Raw genomic sequence first — 25,241 nt, 5'->3', positions numbered from 1 at the left:
TCTCATTAGGTCTACTGTTGCACTAGCATTCAATCAATTCCAGGTTATATAATACCATACCATAACTATGACTGCATGTTTCCTACTATAACTATTAATTATTATTTGTGAACTTGCTGTAATTATCCAATATGTAGTTACTATTCCTTCCATCACTTAGTTACATTCTCAATTGTTTAATAGTAATAGCAAAACAATAAAAATACTGTTAAAGGTGTTGAAGACTGGTAATACTGAACATTATATATACAGAAAAATCAGAAAAATCAGTTTTCAAATAAATTAAAATGAAGTTTTTATGCATATGGTTGAATGTCAAAAAACATTGGCATTCAGTGAGCAAAACTGAGCATTTTTCAGACATAACTTCTTGTATATGCATGGAATAATCGATGACTTGATTCTTCCTTTACACTGAATCCAAAGGACACATTTTTTGTATTAATGAAAAGTGGGGTAAATGTGCCACTAAACTTTGTTAGAAAATTAATATATTTTTGTGTATAACAGAAATTGTAAAATTATCTAATTTAAATAAAATTAACCGAATTGATTCCAAAATTATTCATAATTACATATAAATGGGCTCATATCAATGTAATGACTCTTTTGAGCTAATATCAATGTAATAAAATCTTTGAAAGAACTGGACTAAAGATTCTGGTCACTACTGAATTAAATTCTCAGCTTATTCTTTCTCGTTAATATTCAATATAAGGCCCCAACTGACAATCTAATATAAAAGTCAAATTGCAGTTTAGTTTATTAGTTTGTGAAAGTACTTCAGATTAAAGAAGCAAAAGGCATTCATATTATTCTTGGATTCATGTGGAATTCATTGCAACTGGTCAGGATTATTACTGGCAAGGAATGTGTATCAGATTTCTTCTGGCAATATTTAAATCAGGTAAGTAGTATTTCAAGTTTGGTTAGCAATATTTATTGGAATGCAGATAAGTTGTTGATTTTCAAAAATATATAGCAACAAACCCAATGCTGATATATTTGTGCTGTTGCAATGAAAGTGGATGGAAAGGTTGCTGGAAGCACATTGTTCTTGTAATGATGGTGGTATGCATCAATAGCTCCAGCTCTTTTATCAATTTGAGAAATGATTCTCCCAATGTGGAATCCCATGAATATGTTAGTTACGGCAACTAAACTGGTTCTCAAGGCATAATCATAATAACAACTAAAGTAAGGTGAAAGGGCTCAATATCTGGTGATTTCACCCAATTTTCTGACTTGTCACTGCTGCTTTTTTTTTTTACTTGCCATTCTAGCTTTTAATTCCTGAAATGAAATGGCATATAACTGGGAATTTTCTGACTGCACCTACATTTTCTTATGCTGACAAAGAGATTATTCTTACTTCAAAAATTATAACTTCCTTGGAAAACAGTGTTTTGCCCATGTGGAAATATAAAGCATTTACTGTATGAATATACTGTAGCAATGGCTTTATTTTTAAAAAAGTTTGCTGGTATTGCAAATTTCTTATAATGCAAAATGAAATTGTTTGAACTCTACAATAGCACCATTACTAAAAGTTCTAAGGAGCCTATACTGTTACCCTTGGACATAAATCATAAAAGAAACAAAAAGATGAATATAATTATCCACAGATACCTACTAGTTTCTGTCTGGAAATCCCGAAAGCCATCAAATATTGAACGAGCTGGTCTACGTCTTTTTGGTGCTTAATAGGAACAGAATTTAATAAACATATTAATAATAAAATCTGATCATATAGCCACATTGTGGATTTGTGGCATATATCTATAGTAAAGGATGTATACAAATTCCAGGACACCAATAATGCATCATACTAGTTTCATACATGAATTCATTAGTTCTTATGTTTCCAGTTTCTGTATGCCTATCTTGATGTACTGTATATTTGAAGACAAAATATATATTTATATTTAGAGCCAAGGTGGCGCAGTGGTTAAATGCAGCACTGCAGGCTACTGCTAGATCAGCAGGTCAGCGGTTCAAATCTCACCGGCTCAGGGTTGACTCAGCCTTCCATCCTTCCGAGGTGGGTAAAATGAGGACCCAGATTGTTGGGGGCAATATGCTGACTCTCTGTAAACCGCTTAGAGAGGCCTGAAAGGCCTATGAAGCGGTATATAAGTCTACTGCTATTGCTGCTATTGCTATATACAGGTTGCTATTCTGTCTCAATGCTTTAAAGCAGTTTAGACTCAAAATAAATTAAATTTGCCCCTCCCCCACTCAAAAAGTATAACATCAGAAAGGCTGGTGCAGCTATATCCATTGGCATAATACAATGGCAAGCCAAAAGTAAAATTAAAGGGCAATTAAAATAAACCAACTGTTACAACTGAATCAAAAGTCTGCAATGTGCAGGCCACATAAATATAAGGAAGGTAATAAGAACTGCTGGTTTGTGATGTAATTATAACTTACAGAACATATTATCTGACCCATGATTGCTTTTGTTCTCTTCTATCCTATCATCCTGTGCTATATAAAACAATCCTGCTTAAATTTCTCAGTGAAATGCTATTATCTTTGAGTCACAGAACATAAGGGTTAGGAGGAGGAATCTTGGACATAATTTATTCTAAGTCAGTGGAAGAGTGCACTTCTACAGATGTTGCTACAGGAACACACCAGAGCTTGAAAACAAATCTTGGGACTGTTTCACTATCCATTTTAATATGGCAGAAATTATTTATATTAATAGCATTATAGCATACTTACTAATGCATAATTACCCTAGAAAAACAGTCAGCATCACAAAAAAAATAGCTACTTGATAGCCATATAAAAGGTGAAAGAAAATCTATTATAACTTTCTCGGATTTGGTCACAAAAATATTTCTTCATTTCAATCCACTTGTCCTTGTAGTTATGAACAGGTTTTACATTCTAAATGTATGTACAGTATGTCTAAATGGATCACTAGCCATTTAATTTTATACCTGTCAATTCAGAAATAAGCCTCATTAATGCTACTGAAATTTTACAGTATATATTCAAAGGATAGATATTGTGGAGACCCATTAACAAGGGAAGACGATATTTGGCTCTCTTAAACTGCACAAAAATGATTCAGCTGATGCTATCTATTTAGACTTTTCAAAACTCCCTAATAAAGTAGAATACTGAGTAAACTCAGATGTTCTCAGGGCCCAGAAACTGCTCCAAAATATGAAATAGTTGGACTAAATAGTCAATTTTCAAGTTGGGCAAATATTCAGTGGGATTCCATAGGGATCAGATCTGGTGGAGTATTTTTACATAAAAGAAATTAGCAATGAACAGGAAGGTAGCCAAGTTTTATTATAATATTAAGTGATCAGGTTGGTGAAAACAATAGGTTCATGAAGAGCTTCAAGTGAATCTTTACACTTGTTTAATATTTTAATGTGGCTCAAAATGAAAAAGTACAAAAGGTACATTCTGTATCCCTATGGGCTGCAATTGATGTTGGAAAGATGAGAGGTAGGTGCAACTGTGGACTGAAGGAGGATTGCTTGTAATAGCAGTGCCAAATTTCTGACCTTGGATTTGGTTAGTATGTTGGTCGTTGCAGATGTTATTGAAAGTTAATGATTAGACACTGGGTGTCCTTATTTGTATCTCAACTGTAATGATTTGAATGAGGGGGAAATCAGTTGGACTGTTACAGGATAAAGGAAATTATCAGTAGCAAACATAGTGTCATTGTGAATCCAGGTGCCACGCAGTTGGGAAGAGCTCTCCAGGCATCAAGGAGACTGTACATTGGAAAAATCCCTATTTTGTCTCTGTGGCAAACTAACAAACAGAATTTATGACAGTTTGAGATTAGAACCCATTCTTACACAAAGAATATCATTTCTTTAATCTATGAGGCTCATCATGAGGCAATTAAGTGACTGCCTAAAGATTCTGTTAAGGCCTAATTGTTTGATACAGAAGATGGGACTTTTTAAACAAACAAAAAAATCCTATCTGTGTACTTAAGAGTGGTGATGGTGGAGGAAATATGTATAAGCAACAACCAATGGTGAGCATGAGTGAATGAGGCACAATGAATTTGTAATACTTTTGAAAAGAAGAATATATAATCATTCCATCCAATTTGCTATTACCATGCATTCCTGAAAAGATATGTGGCTCTTTCCTGCTCACTCTGATGGAAAGATGCCAGCAAAGAAAATATTTTTATTCACATTCTTCCTGTATTAATAGAACACTGCATGTGTATATATCAGGAGATACATGTTCAAAAGAGATATAATTATAAAATCCATTCTATTTTGTGTCTGACTGCATGAAGGTATAATCTATTGGTTTGTTGGTTCATAATATAGTGTAGCATAATCAAAAATAGGTTTAAAAAAATAAATCCAAGACCCACTTTATGATAATAAACATGAATACTCCCAAATTTTCCAGGATGAATTACCATGCTTTCAGGACACATTACATTGCTATTTACAAATCCAGAGAAGAATCTATTGAACATAACTAAACAGAAATACATAACTTCTTGAAAAGAATCTTGTTAGGAATTACTACTACAGTGTTATTAATACTTCTATACCTCAATTTCTTATTTACAAAATAAAAGCAGTAACAGTAATGAACTAATAAAAATAATGTCAGACTATTTTAGTGGGTATTAAAAAAGTTGCCTGATATGCATATTTTTCAGTACTATAAGATCTCATCATCTCCATTGTAAGGACAATGTAGAACATAAAAAAGAAGCTTACCACCAAATAAGGGTTCGGGTTCTACCAGAATTTCTTGTTTTTGAGGAATAGGTGCCCTCACTTCATCTCTACGAAGACAAAAAGCACATAATAGCTTGAAAATGTATTACTTGAGTAAGAGAAAAATCTGTTCTTTATACCTATATTGAAACCATGCAATGGTGTTCAAACTATTACCAGGAACAAGAAAAGAATGTATGGAAATTGCTCTTGTGATTACACAGAAGGAAAAAGTGCTCAAATGCCTGGACCTAGTCTTTACCATTTTATGTCAGGAACAAGACAAAATTCCTGATATTTTTGCACGGTTTCATTTAAATAAATCTTTAATAAAAAGGTAAGGGAAGAATCAACTTGGCTACAATTACTTGCAAAATATTAAAACTAGTTCTTAAATTAAACCAGTATACATTCACCAGAAAGCACATAAACTAGCAGTAATTCCAAATGCCTCTTTGTTAATGAGCAGCAAACAATTGTTCGGAATTCCAGTGGTGTCAGCTTCATTTCTACAGTTCTCAACTAAAACAATTTTTCACTGCTTCTAGACTAGGTGTATGGGGGCGTGATGCTCAATGGTTTAAGACACTGAAAAGCTGAGAGACTGATTTCAAGACCCGAGCACCATGGGACAGGATGAGCTGCCATTACTTCCCCCAGCTATTTGGACGCCGCTGGCACGCTTGGCTAAGAAATGGTGATTAGCTCTGTCCCCTAGGGCCTAGAGTCAGACACTACTGGAAAGGGAAAACCTTTGCACTTTACCTTTAGACTAGTTGCGACAGCATTTTGTATCTAACTATTTACAGGTGCTATGCAGTTGAATATTGTTTAATAGACCAAATGAGGGAGGAGAAATTTTATGGAAACAAAATAATTACCCCAAAATGAGACAAGGTATGAATTCCAGATCAAAGTACAGATACTGGGCAAATGGAATATTGGAATGTTATTATACAAAATACAGATGAACTACAATCAACTGCAATGACATTGAAAGTGTAATTTCAAGATTGGCATTCGTGCAAAGGGAAACATTGCCAATGTTTCCATATAGGTATGAAAAACATAAAATCATAATTAAGCTAAGCACAAATTAGCAAGAAAAAAGAGGAAATTTATATAGAATGCAATTCCCTAATTAAGTTTTCGATTTGTACTTCACCAGAAATTCCATAAAAATATTTGAATAAGAAAATATTAAACAAACTATTTAGTAATCCATGCCCCCCAAAAAATGTCCCAATACAATCTATTTCCTATAAGAATTTGTGAAACTGAAGCTTTAGCACTTTCTCCAAAACTTTCCCGAGAGGGAAACATTGGCGTTTAGCCAGTAGCTGTATCACATAACTGGATCAAGAAATGGTCATTTTAGAAGGAGACACACTACTGCTTCCTTCAAAACTAAAAGCATCAATCTTGTCTGCAGTGAAGTATCATCTACCTCTCAGATCCATCCCATTCACACATATCCCACTCAACCACACAAATCAGTCAAGTGGGGAATAGCAGAATTTATGCTGCAGGTTTATTTTGTTCTTTAGTTTCTGGAAATTCAAAAGAATCCAGACAAACTAGAAAGAATAATAGAATAATTATATTGTACTCTGTTAATTTTGTTAATTGGTATTGTTAATAAAAGTTTCACAAAGGACCTGTGCTTTAAAAGTTTTGGTGATTAAATAGACACCCAAAGCAATAATAGAAGCAGCTGCATAAGAAAAACTAGGAACATAAAAGCAAAAATATTTGAAATATACGTACAAATTTCAAAGATAATTTAATTATCCTCTTTACAAAACTACGTACTCTGAATGTGGTCGCAGATTTGATACACTTGCAGAACTAGTACTGGGTTCTTCAGCAATTCCTCCACCATCAAGGAACATAGTGACAGCCATTTCTAGATTATTGTTGCACGCTTCAAGCATATGTTTACCTGCACTTTCACTGGCACCTATGACAGAATGAAAAATGCATTAAGTTTCAACAAAAGTTTTAAAAGAGAGAGAAAAAATAGATTAATTTAATAAAGTGAATATAATGTATTTTTTACAATAGACTAAACATTTTTATATATTAAACATCAACATAATCCAGTCATGTAAACACTTTATTCTGTTTTGTTGCTTTTGTATTCCTAATGATTTCTGGAGAGATCCTACAAATAATATTGAGATGGTTTCTGGGAGGTTTTTCAACTAGGGCTCAGAGACAGTAACTCTCCTAAAGTCACTTACTAGTTTCTGTGTCTGAGGTCAGTCTAGAACATGGGCATTCTCAATTCTATAGCGTTCCCTTTTCTGCATGACAAAGTTTGTGTGTGTGTGTGTGTGTGTGTGTGTATGTATGTATGTATGTATGTATGTATGTATGTATGTATGTATGTATGTATGTATGTATATATATATATATATATATATATATATATATATATATATATATATATATATATATATTTAAAGTCACAACCCCTGGTATGCCCCAATTATGGGAGGAAACTAACTGCTTCCATTCTCTGTCAATTGGCTCGTCACAAGAGTCCATCACGACAGAAACCCAATATTTTTATTGTTGCCTTTCTTATATTTGTGTTTTATTTGTGCTGATAAATAAATAAAGGGAGACTAGTATAGATCTATTTCAAGCTATTTAGCTCTCATCAGCTAGCCATACCCTTACTGGGATTCGAATCCCAGTAAGGGTATGGCTAGCTGATGAGAGCTAAATAGCTTGAAATAGATCTATACTAGTCTCCCTTTATTTATCAGCACAAACAAAACACACACACACACACACACACACACACACACAAAGTTTACCAATAATAAAACCATTTCAATACAATTTTCTTTGCCAAATTTTAGTATACTCTGTTACTATCGCCTCTCACACATCCTTTGTTAATTACAGAGAATTCAATGGAGTATTCCTATGAAATTTAGTGCAAGTCGAACAATCTAATGCTTTCAACCTTCTGCACTCCCAACACGACTGCAGGAGTAGTTACAGACTTTTACTGAAATGGAGTACTCTGAAGTATATGCATGTCTCATATTATTTGATCTCTGAAGCAACCAGAAATACACAAGAAGTTTGAAGAGTTTCCATCTGCTTCAAAGTTTGACAAGGCTTAAGCTCCATACCATATTCTTAAAGAATGAAAAAAACAGATCTCAGTACAATCAAACAATCAGTAATAACTATAGGCAATAGCTTGGTGGAAAAGTGTTAAAACCGTTGACTATAATTCTACTTCCCTTTGATCCAACTACCAAAAAGAAGGGTAGACTATATGGTACTCTTCAGTTGGTGGACTACCCGTCTCATAATCACTTGCCATGAACCATGCTGGCTTTGACTGATGGGAACTGTAGTATATAACACCTGGAAAACTTTGTATTTTCATTTTTTTTGTTTAAAAAAGCCTTTTTCTTACATTTGGCTTTCCTTCTTTCTCAACAAAATATTACCAGAACAATTAGAAATTATTGGAAAACAATATACAAGGACCTTTACAGCTATATTAAATTATATCTGAAAGATTAAGTATTTAACGTAATGTTCTTTCCTTTTGCACAAATTACTTAGTCACAGTTAGACTTAGTGCCGTGCATTTTTCTCAGAAATAAAAGGATAATAGTAATACATAGAAAAAAAAATTAAACCAGAAAGTTGAATGCAACAGAAATAAAATAAAATGAAAGCTTCTAAAACATAAAAAAAATTATGGGAATATGTTTTACAGCATCAATAAAACTGTCCATATACAAGTAGTCGACTTACAACAGTTCATTTAGTGACTGTTTGAAGTTACAATAGCACTGAAAAAATTAAGTTATGATTGTTTTTCGCACTTACAACCATTACAGATTTAGATTTAGATTTATTAACATTTGTATGCCGCCCACTCCCATTGGGACTCTGGGCGGCTCACAGACAAGACAAAAAGAAACATATATTAAAAAATTTAAAATAAGGATACAAGTATTACAGCATCCCCATGGTCACATGATCAAAATTCAGAGGTTTGGCAACTGACTCATATTTATGATAGTTGCAGTGTCCAATCCCCTTCTGATAAGCAAATCAATGGAGAAGCCAGATTCACTTAACTGTGTTACTAACTTAGCAACTGCAGTGATTAGCTTAACAATTGTGGCAAGAAAGGTTGTAAAATGGGGCAAAATTCACTTAACAAATGTCTCACTTAACAACAGAAATTTTGGATTCAATTGTGGTCATAAATCAAGGACTACCTGTAATCTTCAGAGAGTACACCTATGCATGCTAATTCAATAATAGATCCTACCAAGCCTAATGGAATTTACTCTCAACTAAGTATAGATATCATTTCAGCTTTCAATTAGTTCAGAAAGGCTTAAGTGAATGGCACTTTCTATATTCACTAATAATATTTTGAATAGGAAAAATTAGAAGTTATTTATTTATATCAAAATAATTTTGAAAACAAAGAGCAGGAGCAGTACATATTTTCTTACATAATGTATAATTAATATTAATGAAATTCAATGCTTTTATATTTATTTTATTTTAGTCATTTCCCACCTTTATTATTTTTACAAATAACTCAAGGCGGTGAACACACAAAATACTCCTTCATCCTCTTTTCCCCATGACAACACTGACTACCAGTTCTCCAGCATTTCACCAAATAATATTTTCTATTCCAACAAAGATATTAGGCACTGGATCTAGAAATTCTGCATGCACTCTAATCCTAATCCAAGCTCCTTTTGAAATCTGCTGAATGAAGCGTTTGAACATCACTTACACTCAAGAATTCAGTCAAGGAAATATGTTTCTGGCAAGTGTCATGCCGCATTTTTAATAAATTGAATAGGCTTTTTAAAAGATTAGGTATCTCCCTGGAGCATTTGTCCATGATGGGCTTGTAATCCTTACTCGATGAAGCCTCTTTTTTCAGAGGCATCACCTTGTGATTAAAGAGCAAACAAGAAAGGACAGTCAGTCATATTCTGCTTTTAATTCTAGAATGGATTAGACATTTGGCATGGATCAGTTGCTGTTCGAAACAGAACATTAGATATTATTGATCCTTCTTCATCGCTTAAGACTGTTTTCTAATAATATTCATACTTTGGGACCTTCATATAGTCAGAACGGAGGTTAAATATCTCGGGAATATTTTACTTTTACAATACTAACGCCCAAGGCCAGAACGTTCCCACCGGCCTTTTAAAATGGAATTTGGCTCGGCTTATTTATTACCTCCACTGATCCCTATTTTTTCCGACTTTACACTGACATTACAGACACCAAGGAAAGGCGGACGACGATCTTTTTTCGTCTCGCGCAGTTTGAGAATGAAATAGGCTGATATTTCGAGGGACGGAACAAGCATCTGTTTCCTCGTCTACCATAAATGCAGCCAGCAAACCATAAGCCTGGCTCTTCCTGGAAAATGTCACACTGCGGTCCCCGAAGGGAAGGAGAGCGCTGGTTTTGTTTCCCAGTCGCCTCCTCCACAAAAGAATCTCCGTAGAATTCCTCCCAAGCGTTCTCTCCTCGAAGCTCTCTCTCTCGGTTCGCTCCATTGCGCTTCTTTTTCGATGCCACTGGGCTTCTTCTCCCTCATCCCCGCGCCGGCCTACCGGATCCCCCTCTCCTTTATCTCCCGCCAACTCCCTTGAAGGCAACCTTTCGGACCCCACGCCACCTGCCCCTTCCCCCATTTAGCTGCACCGGACTCAAACCACTTAAGCCTATTCCGTGCTTTCGCGCGCCTCACCCGTGATGGCGGTGAATTGCTGAATTAACCCTTTCATCACTGAGGCGGCAGCAGAGCCCCCGGGCGCCGCCATCTTGCCGCCTCTATCACCGAACAACACTCGCCACCTGCCGGTCCTAGTGCGCAGGCGCAGATTTACCGCGCCCCAATTCCCTTGCGCGCTTTCAATTTCAATATCAAACGTAATGAAGAGCATGACGCAAAAAAGGAAAAGGCGTGTCGTCCTTCTCGAAATGGTATCGGAGACTTCAAATGCTGTCCTCTAGTGGCCGGAGGAATTCCTTTCTAGTGCTTGACAATTGTCTCAAGCCTGCTCTCAAAATTTTGCAATGTTGTTCTCCTTGTCCCAAAGGGATTTCTCCCTTGCCTTATGGGTCAGTCGCTACAAATGCAATAAACCTAAACCGAAGAAACCCAAGTGTGTAGCGTCGGGGTCTTCCCAACTGCGTCATTCCGTTTGATGGCGAGAGTTTAACTGGAGTGCAAATAGGATAACTTATTCAAGTGAAGCTACCTACCTAGAATTCTAACGTGTAGTTTGCCATTAGGAAAAGGGAGAATATCAGGTTTATCAATAACTATTTGAAACAACTGGACCAACAACTACTACAAAAACAGGAGGAATTAAGAATATATCTTACAGTGTAAAAGTGAATTAGCTGATGGAGAGCATTTAACACCTCCTATCTATGGGAGAACCAAAGCACTTAACTTCAGATTAAATATTTGACATATACTCCATCAATTACATCGTCTAGACTAAGGGTGTCAAACTCAAGGCCTGGGGGCTGGATCCAATCCTTGGGATACTTGGATCTAGCCCCTCAGGGCTGTCGGGCTCCCCAGCTCGTTTTTGGCTGCCACAGTCTCCTGCAACTCCTCTGCAAGTGAAAATGGAGCTTGGGAGCCCATTTTCACTGGCAGAGCACTCAAGCCACCACTGGTGCCAACATGAGTGACATCGAGCTGGCCATGCCCACCTTGGCCACGCTCTCCCCCCCCAGGGCAAACACAACCGTGATGTGGCCCTAAATGAAATTGACACCCCTGGTCTGGACTGTTTTAAGATTCTTGTATTTTGACTTCTGTATTTCCATAGAATCTCTGGAAGCTACTTTTGCCTTGTAAAATGGTCATCTCAATAGCCTGAAATTATCATTGGTATCATTTTTTATAACAATTGTGACTTTAAACTTTTCAAAAATATCAGACCCTTCTGAGTAAAAATGTGATTTAATGCTGATTTAATGAGAACCTTATAAATTCAGACTATGGCTTTTATTCATAATTATATTCATTTTAAGAATTAAAAATACCCACAGGACATGCCATGATGTATGCAAGTGTTTCAAATATGATTTTAGTTTTAAAAAGATGACCAAGAGATTTCAAACAAATTGACCAAACACGAGAGGGTTTTGAAATATAAATAATAGCTTGATAATCAACACAAACTTTTTCTCCAGAATGCAATAATGGCAATAGAGAACAATTAAAAAAATGAAAACCCAAATAAGAATAATACTAAATGTAATGCTTGAAAAATAATTATTTTATTCATTTATTGTAGTCACTTTTAGGTAAATCCTTCAGAATATATATCTTTGTCTGAAGATTTATTGAACCCAGCTACAAGAAGAATTACCATTTTTATAAAGCTGAACAAAAAACAAATGGTATGGAGAGTTCTAAAGGAAACACAATTGATTGCAACAGTAAACATCAGTACTTCAGCCTGCATTTTTTGCTGCTATCACCCTTTCTAAACATTCTGAACGCTGAGATTGCTTACCAAAGTTTTCAAGAATGTGCAAAACAATTCTTAAAAAAAAACATATAGACTATAATCAGATGCTAAATTAACCTTCCTCCCTTATCAGAGTGGGAATTCTGTTGGATGTATTTATTAGAACTATGCTTAGGAGATAATTAATGACATATATAATCTATATATTAGAAATTACTTACAAATGAAAATAAGTGTGATTTTCCTATTGACTCTCTTTTGGTGCTTCTACTAAGATATTTTGTAAAAATATCAACTGAAAATTGATTGGTTTTCTAGTGAAACCTGTAAACCACATTATTAATAAAGCAAAAATGCAATTCCAGCAAAGAGAAAAATGAGACTGTATCTTAGGCTATGTCTGTCTTAAAGATGACATTTACCACCGCCTTGTAGGTTCACAGACAACAGTGGCATGTTTATGACAACTCAGCATGTATTATCATTCAGTTCAACTTGAAACTGAGAGTAGTTGATACCATCTATGCATTAAAGAACAGAAACAAGAATTTGAAGAAAAAGGCACAGAATAAATGCTACTGTTTCTGAAACAAGTAACACATTAATTCTGGGAAAAGCTAATATCAGAAGAAATAAATATTTGCCAGTTTTTCAGAATATCTTTTTCAAAATTTTCTATTAATCTACAATAGTTTTGATGAATGTGTCAATTTGTTGCAGATTTCTTAAACATCTGGATAATTGTCCTTTGTTTAATTGGCAACAACTCTACATTCTTTAAATCAGAGTTGAGGACACAATTCAGAACATTCCCATTTTTTACAGATGGTTTTGTCTGGTGTTTGCTAGAGGCCCTCTCATTCTCACTGTGGGAACGTCTGTGTGTTTTGGGTTGATTTCTTTCTGTCTGGCTGGGTGAAGCCTTTAAGAGTTGGCAATGTTTCCCAGCCGCTGGGGATTTTCCAACTGCCGTAGATGTTGTAGGGCGCAAATGATACTCATCAGGGGAGCCTTTTGTGCGATTTAGTGTTTTCTGTTCTCTGTCCATTTCCTTCTGAATTTTCAAAGCCAGACATCTATCTTCTTCTTCTTGTTTATATCGTTTGTAAAGCTCCTCCTCCAAATGTATCTGCTTTTGTATATCATTCATCTCTGTCTCTTGTGTTTGTACAAAAGTTTTTCTTCTTTTGTCATTCAAATATGAATCTACTGTCCATTCAGTGGGGGATTCTTGAGATTTTCTCTTTGGAATCCCTTTAGTGATCAATGAACAACTCTGGTTTTTATTTTCAATTGGATAGTTTCCCATTACCTTTGTTTTTTCACAAGTTATATCTTTGCCGTCCAACTGACTACTAGATTTCAAAGAAATAAGGATTTCTTCAGTGCTGTCATTTTTGTGAAGTTTTAGCAAGCATGTACTTTCTGTAAATTTTTTATTTCCAAAGTCAATGTTACTGGAACCACTGCTCATTGAGAAAAAATCAGTTTCATAGTCCTCTCTATTAGTAACATGTTCTTCTATTGTTTCATTTAACTGAGTCCTTGAAAAAGATGACAATTCAGGGCCATGACAGTTGAACTCAGATGTAGTACATATATTTAAACAAGAACCCGTTGATTCTAAAGGGAAATCTTTAGTCATTTTTCCTTCTCCGGTTGTCGCTGAAGATAGTATTGTTATATCATCTTTTATTTCTTCATCTTTCAAGGTAAAGGGAGTTTTAGCTGTAATGCTTTCCTGGAAAAAAAAACAAAGATCAAAATATCCATCATGCACTTTTTGTATAGGAAAAAATTGGATTGTTTTTTATAACTATGGATCATGAAACATTGGAACATTAAACATTTGATGGTACTTGACTTTCAAGTAAAAGTCTCAGAGATTCAGAAGTTTACTGTAATTTTATATAGATATAGTATATAGAAGTTATATAATATCTATATAGTATTACATAGAAATATATTCTATATTATACAGAATATGTAATATCTATAATTATATAGTATTAAATAAAAACGCTAATACATATACCTACCTCAGAAAGAGTGTCAATGTTTTCTTCTTTTAATTCTCCAAATAGCATCTTTGGAGGAAAGAAACCACCAGACTTTGGAGATAAATACCTTAAAAATAACACAAAAGAAAAAGAAAGCTTTTATATATACGGGTGAAACTCAAAAAATTAGAATATTGTGCAAAAGTTCATTTATTTCAGTAATGTAACTTAAAAGGTGAAACTAATATATGAGATAAGACTCATTACATGCAAAGCAAGATAGTTCAAGCCGTGATTTGTCATAATTGTGATGATTATGGCTTACAGCTCATGAAAACCCCAAATCCACAATCTCAGAAAATTAGAATATTACATGCAATCAATAAAATAAGGATTGTACATAGAACAATATCGGACCTCTGAAAAGTATAAGCATGCATATGTACTCAGTACTTGGTTTGAGCCCCTTTTGCAGCAATTACTGCCTCAATGCGGCGTGGCATGGAAACTATCAATCTGTGGCACTGCTGAGGTGTTATGGAAGACCAGGATGCTTCAATAGCGGCCTTAAGCTCTTCTGCATTGTTCGGTCTCATGTCTCTCATCTTTCTCTTGGCAATGCCCCATAGATTCTCTATGGGGTTCAGGTCAGGCGAGTTTGCTGGCCAATCAAGCACAATAATCTCACGGTCATTGAACCAGGTTTTGGTGCTTTTGGCAGTGTGGGCAGGTTCCAAGTCCTGCTGGAAAATGAAGTCAGCATCCCCATAAAGCTTGTCTACAGAAGGAAGCATGAAGTTTTCTAAAATCTCCTGGTAGATGGCTGTGTTGACCCTGGACTTAATGAAGCACAGTGGACCAACACCAGCAAATGACATGGCTCCCCAAATCAACACAGTGGAAACTTCACACTGGACTTCAAGCGTCTTGCAGCGTGTGCCTCTCCATTCTTCCTCCATACTCTGGGTCCTTGGTTTCCAAATGAGATACAAAAGTTGTTCTCATCAGAAAAGAGGACTTTGGACCACTGAGCAACAGACCAGGTCTGTTTTTCTTTAGCCCAGGTAAGACACTTCTGATGTTTTTTGTTGCTCAGGAGCAGCTTGACAAGAGGAATACGACATTTGAAGCCCATGTCCAGGATCCATCTGTTTGATGGCTCTTGATGCACTGACTCCAGCCTCAGTCCACTCCTTGTGAAATTCCCCAACACTTTTGAATAGCCTTTTCCTGACAATCCTCTCCAGGCTGTGGTCATCCCTGCTGATTGTGCACCTTTTTCTTCCACACTTTTCCCTTCCACATAACTTTCTATTAATGTGCTTTGATACAGCACTTTGGGAACATCCAACTTCTTTTGCAATTACCGTTTGAGGCTTTCCCTCCATATGGAGGGTGTCAGTGATGGTTTTCTGCACAACTGTCAGGTCAGCAGTCTTTCCCATGATTGTGATTCCTACTGAATTCCTAAGAGACCATTTAAAGGCTCAGGAACTCTTTGCAGGTGTTATGGCTTAATTAGCTGATTAGAGTGGGACACTTTGAGACTAGAATATTGCACCTTTTCACAATATTCTAATTTTCTGAGATTGTGGATTTGGGGTTTTCATGAGCTGTATGCCATAACAATCACAATTATGACAAATCACAGCTTGCACTATCTTGCTTTGCATGTAATGAGTCTATCTCATATATTAGTTTCACCTTTTAAGTTGCATTACTGAAATAAATGAACTTTTGTACAATATTCTAATTTTTTGAGTTTCACCTGTATATTATATTTACCTTTGAATATAACTTAGAGTAGGTATTACTTCATTTCTCAGAAAAGTGGATATAATATAATCCTGGGACTCTACTGTATATGTAATTTGGAACTATGATTTGTTTCTGTTCTGCTCTCAAAAAGTTATCCAGATACAATTTAGACTTATTTTTAGTATTTTATTTCTATAATTGTTCAAACATCGTTTTTTATTGTTAGCTGTCTAAGGATCACACTTGGATGAAATGATAGGATAGAAATTGAACAAATATGACAAAAGGAATAAAGATGTTTCCAAAGTGAGTTTACTGTGCTGATGTTTAAAGCCCTAGAAAGCATATTGTGGATTTGAGCAGGGTACATCTCTTAAGTAAATGAGAACTTGTGATCCTAAAGTTATGCTAAACATTTTGCTTCTCATTGGTCAGTAGAACTAACTCAGCCCTTACCCAGTAAAGCATATAGTTGCAATGTTATAAACAGGTTCTAGCACAATATTGTTTCACAGGGTATAAAAGCTCAACTTTCTAATTATTATTCATTTAATTTATATCTTGTTTTTCTCCTACGGCAGTTAAGGGAAAAAAGGAACACTGATAAAAACATCTGAAATCAATTATCCAATTCAAATAGAGCTCCCTAAGTAAAGAGGAAATGCTTGACGCCTTTCTTATTAGCAGATAATGATGCCTAAGTACAAGTCTTGAAGAAATAAATTTCACTAGCATATGAACAATGCTACACTTCAGTGTTTAGACTTTATGCCGTTTATTTATTTCTAGATATATATATGGCTGCCAAACTCAAAATGTTAGCATCACTGTATAGCTAACAACTAATATCAATAAAATGGCTAATTCAATAGTGAAAGACAATTTGATCTAGTGATTAAGGCATAGAACTAGAAGGGGGGGTATTAATCCTATCAGATTCAGAATCCACATGGGTAACTTTGGGCCAGTCACTCTCTATTATGCCTAGAAAGATTGTGTTGGCAAATCTCAAGAGTTAAAATTAAATTTGTTGCTAAGAGTTAAAATTGACTCAACAATGACTGCAGTCCTAAATTATGATTTAATGTTACACAAATAAGCTTATCAGAAACTCTTTTCCATTCTCTTCAAGCAGAGCTGCAATAAAACAAGCAGCTCTGGTTTCTGTAATCACAGTGTAATGTTATATCTAAACTTGAACTATAGCTAATAATGTAAACTATGATAATCGAATAGTTCTTTGTTTTATGAACATGATTTGTCTAGTAAATTAGGTTCTATTTTCCCAAATGAAGTTTTATTATAACTTAATTATATGGTTATCCAGAACGTCTATGGAAATTCTCAGTCATCCATATCATGGTTGTCCCAAAGATGCTTTTTGAAAAGATGCTTTCCAAAAAGCACCTTTGGGATATCCAAGAGGTATTTTATACTATATCACCTCATAATCCAAGGTTTTTCAGAATATGTTTAAAGTATGTATTGAAATGAGAGAATTTGCTGCCTGCCAAAAATTAATGCATCTTTCTGATTTTTTTTTCAAAATGTTTTTAAAAAAATGAAATATCAGTTGTCAAAATGAAATATCTATAAACTCTTATTATGACGAATTTATTTCCTATTTATACTATACAAATCTGCATATATTCTACTAATCTAACTTTTCATAATACAATAGCAGAGTTGGAAGGGACCTTGGAGGTCTTCTAGTCCAACCCCCTGCCTAGGCAGGAAACCCTATACCATTCCAGACAGATGGCTATCCAGCATCTTCTTAAAGAATTGCAGTGTTGGGGCATTCAAAACTTCTGGAGGCAAGCTGTTCCACTGATTAATTGTTCTAACTGTCAGGAAATTTCTCCTTGGTTATAAGTTGCTTCTCTCCTTGATTAGTTTCCACCCATTGCTTCTTGTTCTGCCCCCAAGTGCCTTGGAGACTAGTTTGACTCCCTCTTCTTTGTGGCAACCCCTGAGATATTGGAACACTGTATCATGTCTTCCCTTGTCAGGATTTTACTTACTTCTTAATGTCTCCATAATTGCTTGATTTGGTTTTTGAAGTTTTGCAGCAATCAGAAGGAGATGGGCCAGGTATCGGACTGCTTTTAACAGACTCTTCAGCAGATCTGTTCTTCAGTGCCAAAAAAAAAAGATGAAAAGCATGCCTATTTATTATTATTTTCCTGCTCTTTTAGTATATAATTCAAGGCAATGAACATACCTGATACTTCTATCAATTTTTCCCACATCAAGCTTGTGAAGTTGGGTGGGCTGAGAATGGGACTTGCCAAAAGTCACCAGCTGATTTTAATACCATATTAAGCTGCTTTATCACTGATGCTATGCACAATTCATCCTACATTTTTAGAAATCGATACATATGCATTCATGCTCAACACACAAAAAATTATTGTATCAACAGTGCTTTCCTGTCTACTATACCAGAATACTATCACAGTATTTATGTGATAGATTGTCTATTGGAAATTATATTGACTTTTATATAACTTAATCCAAGTTTAAGGAAGCACAATATATGTTATAAAGCAGACTATTTATATGCCTTTGTCTGAGTGTTCATATTTTTCTTTTATATTATAATTACTTTTGGAATGGGGAATTCTCAACTTCTAATAAATTAATTTAATTAATTTAATATATCCAACCTAGATCAGCTAGGATTACATGCTAGTTATTTAAGAAGTTAATTAAATTTTTACACACACACACATACACACACTCAGTGTACCAAAAGTCAGACTCCATAGGTCAAGACATGATCTAAAGGAGACCTTCATATTAGAATTTGAAACATCAGAGAAAAATGTGTCAAACAAGTAAGGAAATGTTTAGAAGGAAATTACAAGCAATTCAAATGTCCAGTGTAATTTTATATAATAAATTGTCTATGGGGCCTAATTTTTGATAAACCCTGTTCTCAGTGAGCTGCAATGGTCAAATATTGGATTAACACCCGGAAGACTAGGCTCTAATCAACCTTCAGTACAGATCCTCAGTGGGTAAATCTGAACCACTCACTCTTTCCAAGTTCCAAAATTGTTGCTGTGGGGAAAAATGGGTGGCAGGACTTTTTATGTCCTAAATGAAAGGCAGGATAGAAATCTAATCAATAAATAAATCTGCTACAGATGTAGCAAAGTACATCTTTTAACAATCTGATAGCATTTTTTACATTTATCTTGATTATAGAAGTGAAAAAGCTTCCAATTAAGTACATTACGCTCTCTTTCAATGCTAATATTCAAAATGCTATTTAAGAAAATATGAAGATTTAACTAAGCTTATTTAGCTGTCATTTTGGTTAAACTTACCAAATTTAAACTCAGTTCTCGTGCCAACATTTCATCTAATAGCAACTGGTCTGCTATCTTTTTTTTCCTTTCTTCTGTTAACCTTTGCTCTTCTTCCTCTTCTGCTAGTAGTCTTTCAATATATTCTTCACTTGCTTTGCTCTCTTCTTGCTCAAGAGCCCGGCGTTCTGCTTCCACCTAACCCCAAAATTTATCATTATTTTTAATGTTTTTTTTATTTTATGGATTGAGAATTTTCATTTTTTTAAAATTTAACTACTTCTTAAGGAACACGTTTTATATTTTGGCTTGGCTTAATGCATAGGCATTTAGTGCCCACAAAAAATCTCAATCCTGGTCTTACTCAGGATTTTATGATCCCTTGCAAAACTGGCTATTATGCAAAAGCACCATTCAACTTTCTGCTTTACCTTAGTGATCTCAGCTTCATATTCTTTCTTTAATTCTCCAGGCTTACTTAAACAGTGTATTGGTTGAGGCAGGTGCACTAATCCAGAAAATAAAGCACAGATGAGACAAAATGTGATTATTATGATCCAATTAAGGACAATGGTGACTTATATTTGTATGACTGAATAATTTTAGTTTAACAAATAATTCAACAAATCTAATAATCTATATTACACTAATCTATTTGCCCTTACTTCAGAAAGAAGAGTAATTTGTGACCTTAGAAATGTATCACTCTCTTATCAGTTAGATATATTCTTAGTTAAAAGAGACCACCAAATGAATTATTAAATATCAAATTTCCTTGCTTTCTTTTCTTTAAGATTTTACAATAAACTTCTGAACACCAAAGGCAGGCGTATATGTGAATCAAGCTAGTGCAATGCTTTACTTACAATCATTTTCTAGGTCCTGTCCATTAATTCTGCGTTGGCACTCGTCTGGAAAATGTTTTTTAATTTTTTCCCATAACTCCACGTTAATAAGAGTGTTATTGCGAGAGTTATATCGTGCCCAAGATGAGACACGCCGACGGCAAAAAGGGCAATACAAACTTGCTTTTTCCACAGTAAGTTGAAAACAGGCATTACAAAGAGTATGGTTGCATGGTAGTGTGACTGGTTCCACAAAAATATCCATGCAAATATTACAATGGCAGTCAGACAAGGTGAGTGGGGTCTCTGATTCTTTTGGCATGTTCAGTCCAGGAAGGAAAATGATTCTCTTAATACATCATCAGCATCTACAAAAATATGTAGTACATTATCTGTTTGAGATCGATAAAAAGACTGCATTAAATTGTGTCTGTTAGATCATTTTTCACACAATTTATGAATATTGCCTGATACCTAAACTTTATCACTAAAAGTATAGTACAATACTATTCTATGGTAAAAGCATAAAAATAAATGTATGAATTATGAGCAAGGATGTCCTCACATATTACATTAGGCAGTACTAAAGTAGGCAAATACATTGTTTCCAAATGCAAACATACTTCCTATTCTCCTGCAGTATTTCTAAATAGATACTTAAAACTACAGAAGTTATAAGATATTGTTTCACAATTATGTAACATAAAAATTCAATTGTATCAACTACTTTTGTTTTAAGAAAAAGAATGTTACCCAATTATTTCCATATAGTCTTTTTAAAAGCAGTTTTGCCAGTGTGGACAATACTGTATTCTAAATTGAACTAAAGTCATGTGATGCTAACTGAAAATATTATTTTCAGAAAATGAACTTATGTGGGTGGAGCTAAATTTTTAGACAAAAATTGTGATTCATGACCATAATTTTCATAAATTCTGTTTGTCTCTTATCTTGAAGTTCATGTTGTATACATTTGATTTCCTGGTTCAATGCTTCCTTTAGAGGTACAAGGGCAGATAAGCATGGTGGCATGCAGAACATTTAGATTAAAAGCCTCATCATGGAACTGAGGGAATGAGAGGAAACGATCACTAGTCTTAGTGCGTCCTGCTTCCTTCTTTCTTCTCAGAGCAAAAAACTGGGAAAGCTCTCCATCTGGCCCATCCCCAATGAAGGCTCATTTCACAGGAACAAATTGTGCACTTGTACCTCTCATTAGTGGAACTAATTAAGCAAGGATTGCAACCACCACTACTGACAAGCTCAATATGGGAGAATTTTTTTTAAAAAAAAATCCTGGATTCAACATTTATTGTATAGTTTTTAATTGAACTTCAAATTAAATAAGAAGCCAGATCAGGTGGAAGGATCAGCCTAAGTTGATCTGAATTTCAAGTACTTAAAAGTGTACTGTCTACAACATTTTGCAATAACTGTTGCAACATACTAGCAGGAGTTTTGTTAAGCACAGGTGGAAAGCTCTATAGATTGCCACAAAGGATGAATGGGTGGCAAAGTGAATGGAAATGCAAGCATAAAAGCAAAACTTACCACCAAATAAGGGTTTGGATTCTACCAGAATTTTCTTGTTTTTGAGGAATAGGTGCCCTCACTTCATCTCTACAAAGACAAAAAGCATCTCTACAAAGACAAAAAGCACATAATAGCTCGAAAATGTCATTATTTGGGCAAGAGAAATATCTGATTTTCATATTTATACTGAAATCATGCAATGGTGTTCAAACTATTACCAGGAACAAGAAAAGAATATATGGAAATTGCTCTTTCCATATATTGCTCACAAAAGGAAAAAGTTCTCAAATGCCTGGACTGTACCATTTTGTCACAAAGAAGACAAAATTCCTGACATGTTTGCACATTTTCATTTTAATAAAACTGAAGAACATCTAAAAAGCTAAGGGAAGAATCAACCTGCCTACAATTACTTGCAAAATGTTGAAATTAGTTCTTAAATAAAATTCATGCACCAGAAAGCACATAAACCAGTAGTAATTCCAAATGCCTCTTTGTTAATGAGCAGCAGGCAATTGTTAGGAATTCCAGTGGTATCAGTTTTGTTTCTGCAGTTTCCAACTAAAACAATTTTTCAATGCTTCCAGACTAGATATATTGGGGTGGGTGGGAGGCGTGATGGTTCAGCAATTAAAGACATTGAGCTTGTCAGCTGGAAAGTTGATAGCCTGGGTAGGAGACCCGAGCACCATACAACAGGGGAAACTGCCATTACTTGCCCCAGCTCCTGCCAACCTAGTAGTTTGAGAGCATGTGATGAATAGGTACCACTTTGGTGGGAAGGTAACAGCATTCATCAGGACATAGTCATGCTGGACTTATGCCTATGGAGCAGCGGTGGCGCAATGATTGGAATGGAGTATGGCAAGCTAACTCTGCCCACAGTCTGGAGTTTGATCCTGACTGTGGCTCAAGATTGACTTAGCTTTTCATCCTTCCAAGATCAATAAAATTAGAACTCAGGATGCCAGTGTTGTAAACCATTCAGAGTGTGCTGTAAAGCTCTATGGGTGATATATAAGTGTAAGTGCTATTTCTATTCAGACTTTGGCTCCCCCTGCTATGAAACTGAGATGAGCACTGGTACCTAGAGTCAGACACAACTGAAAGGGAAAACTATTATCCTTTACCTTTGGAATGGATGTAAGAGCCATTTGTATCTAACCATATATGCAGGTACTATGCAGTTGCATATTGTTTAATAGAGTAAACGAGAGGAGAAATTTTGTGCACAAAAAATGTAGACAAGATATCAATTCCAGAAAGAAATACAAATGCTGGCCAAATGGAATATTGAAATGTTATTATACAAACTACAGATGAACTACAATAAACTGCAATGACATTGAAAGTTTACTTTCAACACTGGCATTTGTGGAAGGGGAAGAATGCATAAAATTATCAGTCAAACATAAATTAATAGGAAAAAGGAAATTTATATAGAATGCAATTCCCTAATTAAATTTGTGATTTGTACTCCACCAGCAATTCAATAACATTTCTTAATAAGATATTAAATCATTAACATTCCATGCCTTGATTTGAAGCCCTCCACCCCAAAAGAGACTCAATTAAATTTGTTTCCTGCAAGCCTCTGTGAAACTGAGGTAAAACATGATCTATTTTTAGCAAGCGAGAAACTACCCAACTTGCTTGTTCGAAGCCAATTTCCATACAGTTCCTTCCAAGTTCCCGCGCCGAAGCTCTTTCTCTCTCTCTCTCTTTCGGTTCTCTCCATTAATTTCTTTTTCGGTGCCACCTGGGTTTCTTCTCCCTCATCTCCGCGCGAATCTATCGAAGCCTCTTCCCCTTTATCTCCCGCCAATTCCCTTGAAGACAACCTTTCGGACCCCGCGCCACTTGCCCCATCCCCCATTTAGCTGCACCGGACTCAAGCCTCTTGAGCTTATTCTGTGTTTTCGCGCGTCTCACCCGTGATAAGGATTAACCCCTTCAATAGCTCAACACTCAGGCGCCAGCAGAGGTCCTGGGCGCCGCCATCTTGCCGCCTCTATCATATCAATAACACTCGGGACCTACCTGTCCTACTGCGCCGGCGCGCAGTTACCGCGCCACAATTCTCTTGCGCGCTTTCAATTTCAATATCAAGCGTAATGACGTAAAGAAGGAAAAGGTGTGTCGTCCTCTAGTGGCCGGAGGAATTCCGTTTTAGCGCTTGTCCTCAAGCCTCCTCTCAAAACATTTGTATAGTTCTTCCCCTTGTATCAAAGGGATTTTCCCCTTACCTTATGGGGCAGTCGCTACAAATGCAATAAACGTAAACCGAAGAAATCCAAGTGTGTAGCGTCGGGATCTTCCCACCTGTGTCATTCCGTTTGATGGCGAGAGGTGAAAAACTCTGAGCGCAAATTACAGAATTTACGCGAAGCTACATGGAATTCTACTAAATGTGGAAAATAGAAGTTTTAAAAAAGGAAATATCGTCCCGCCTACCTATCCTGGGCAACACAGGAAAATGATCTGTATTTGAAACAACTAGACCAAGATCTGCTACAAAAGCAGGAGGGATTAAGAATTTATCCTACTGTTTGTGCAAACGTTTATGGCCAGTGAATGAGCTGCTTGAGAGCATTTAATTCCTCCAATCTATGGGAAAGAAGAACCAACACACTTAACTGCTTCAGATTAAATACTTGATATATACTCCACCAGTTGCATCTTCTAGAATGTTTAAGATTCTTGTATTTTTACTTATGTATTTCCATACAATAAGAATCTGTGGAAACTACTTTTGCCTTGTAAAATGACCATCTCAACATCCTGAAATTATCATTGGTAGAACTTTTTGATAACAATTGCAACTTCAAGTATTTCAGTCCCTCCTGAGTAAAAATGATTCCATGCTGAGAACAATATAGATAAATTCAGACTGTGGCTTTTATCCCTAACTATATTCATTCTAAGAATTAAAAATACACAGGCACAAGTCATGATGTATGCAAGTATTTCAAGTGTTTTAGTTCTAAAAAGATGACCGAAAAAATTCAGACAAATTGACCAAAAACCAGATGATTTCGAGCAATATATCCGGATATTAGCTTGAAAATCAGCACAAGCACCTAATGACAATCCATTTTTTCTCCAGAATGCAATAATAGCAATAGAGAAAATTCAAAAAGATGAAAACCCAAAAAAGATAGAATACTAAATGTAATATTTGAAAAGTAATTATTTTATTCATTTATTGTACTGTCACTTTTAGGTGAATCCTTCAGATTATATATATATTTCTCTGAATGATTTATTAAGCCCAGCTACAACAAGAATTACCATTTTTATAAAGCTGAACAAAAAACAAATGGTAAGGAGATTTCTAAAGGAAGGCACAATTGATTGCAACAGTAAACATCAGTACTTCAGCCTGCATCTTTTTGTTGCTATCGCCCTTTCTAAACGTTCTGAATGCTGAGATAGCTTACCAAAGTTTTCAAGAAATTGGAAAACAATTTTAAAAAATGCATGTATAGGCTATAAACAGCTGAGGATTTTCCAACTGCCTTAGATGTTGTAGAAT

At 35.4% G+C, this 25,241-nt stretch overlaps 2 protein-coding genes across 7 annotated transcripts in view; both read right to left on the bottom strand.

The window, feature by feature from the left end:
* The window catches only part of UBXN7 (UBX domain protein 7), a 32,446-nt gene extending 21,838 nt beyond the window's left edge, over positions 1–10,608 (bottom strand). The window contains exons 1-4 of one of the 2 annotated variants that reach the window (XM_032225297.1): positions 10,510–10,608; positions 6,546–6,693; positions 4,734–4,801; positions 1,634–1,699 (exon numbers count right to left, since the gene is read on the bottom strand). In XM_032225297.1, coding sequence (XP_032081188.1) covers positions 1,634–1,699; positions 4,734–4,801; positions 6,546–6,693; positions 10,510–10,582 — 355 coding nt within the window. In that variant the 5' untranslated portion in view covers positions 10,583–10,608. The remainder of the gene's footprint in view (positions 1–1,633; positions 1,700–4,733; positions 4,802–6,545; positions 6,694–10,509) is intronic. The other variant, XM_032225298.1, reaches the window with a different exon arrangement.
* Positions 10,609–12,043: 1,435 nt separating this feature from the next.
* On the bottom strand, positions 12,044–23,737 carry RNF168 (ring finger protein 168). Of its 5 annotated transcripts, none has more exons than XM_032225758.1 (8): positions 23,639–23,737; positions 21,725–21,814; positions 20,195–20,565; positions 19,760–19,836; positions 19,350–19,526; positions 18,039–18,148; positions 14,296–14,383; positions 12,044–13,997 (listed from the first exon to the last, which is right to left on the bottom strand). In XM_032225758.1, the coding sequence occupies exons 3-8, from the start codon at positions 20,493–20,495 to the stop codon at positions 12,963–12,965; spliced, it is 1,788 nt and encodes a 595-aa protein (XP_032081649.1). In that variant the 5' UTR covers positions 20,496–20,565; positions 21,725–21,814; positions 23,639–23,737; the 3' UTR covers positions 12,044–12,962. The 5 variants fall into 5 exon arrangements, with proteins under 5 accessions (XP_032081649.1, XP_032081645.1, XP_032081646.1 ...); XM_032225754.1 differs by having other exon boundaries at positions 20,195–20,541; positions 23,639–23,719; XM_032225755.1 differs by having other exon boundaries at positions 20,195–20,541; positions 23,351–23,717.
* Between the last annotated feature and the right edge of the window lie 1,504 nt (positions 23,738–25,241).

This window comes from Thamnophis elegans, chromosome 10, assembly GCF_009769535.1.
Source record: "Thamnophis elegans isolate rThaEle1 chromosome 10, rThaEle1.pri, whole genome shotgun sequence".
Taxonomy (NCBI): domain Eukaryota; kingdom Metazoa; phylum Chordata; class Lepidosauria; order Squamata; family Colubridae; genus Thamnophis; species Thamnophis elegans.
Note: the sequence above shows the minus strand (reverse complement) of the source record. Positions and strands in the feature narration are given on the sequence as shown.

Bases quoted from the DNA above. Each gene is read 5' to 3' on its own strand.
- RNF168 (XM_032225758.1), bottom strand. From the start codon at position 20,495: ATGCCAAAAGAATCAGAGACCCCACTCACCTTGTCTGACTGCCATTGT. The intron at 19,527-19,759 runs GTAAAGCAGAAA...TTTTGGGGTTAG, and splicing joins ATGAAGCTGAGATCACTAAG to GTGGAAGCAGAACGCCGGGC. The intron at 14,384-18,038 runs GTAAGTAAAATC...GTTATTTTTAAG, and splicing joins AATTATGGAGACATTAAGAA to GTATTTATCTCCAAAGTCTG.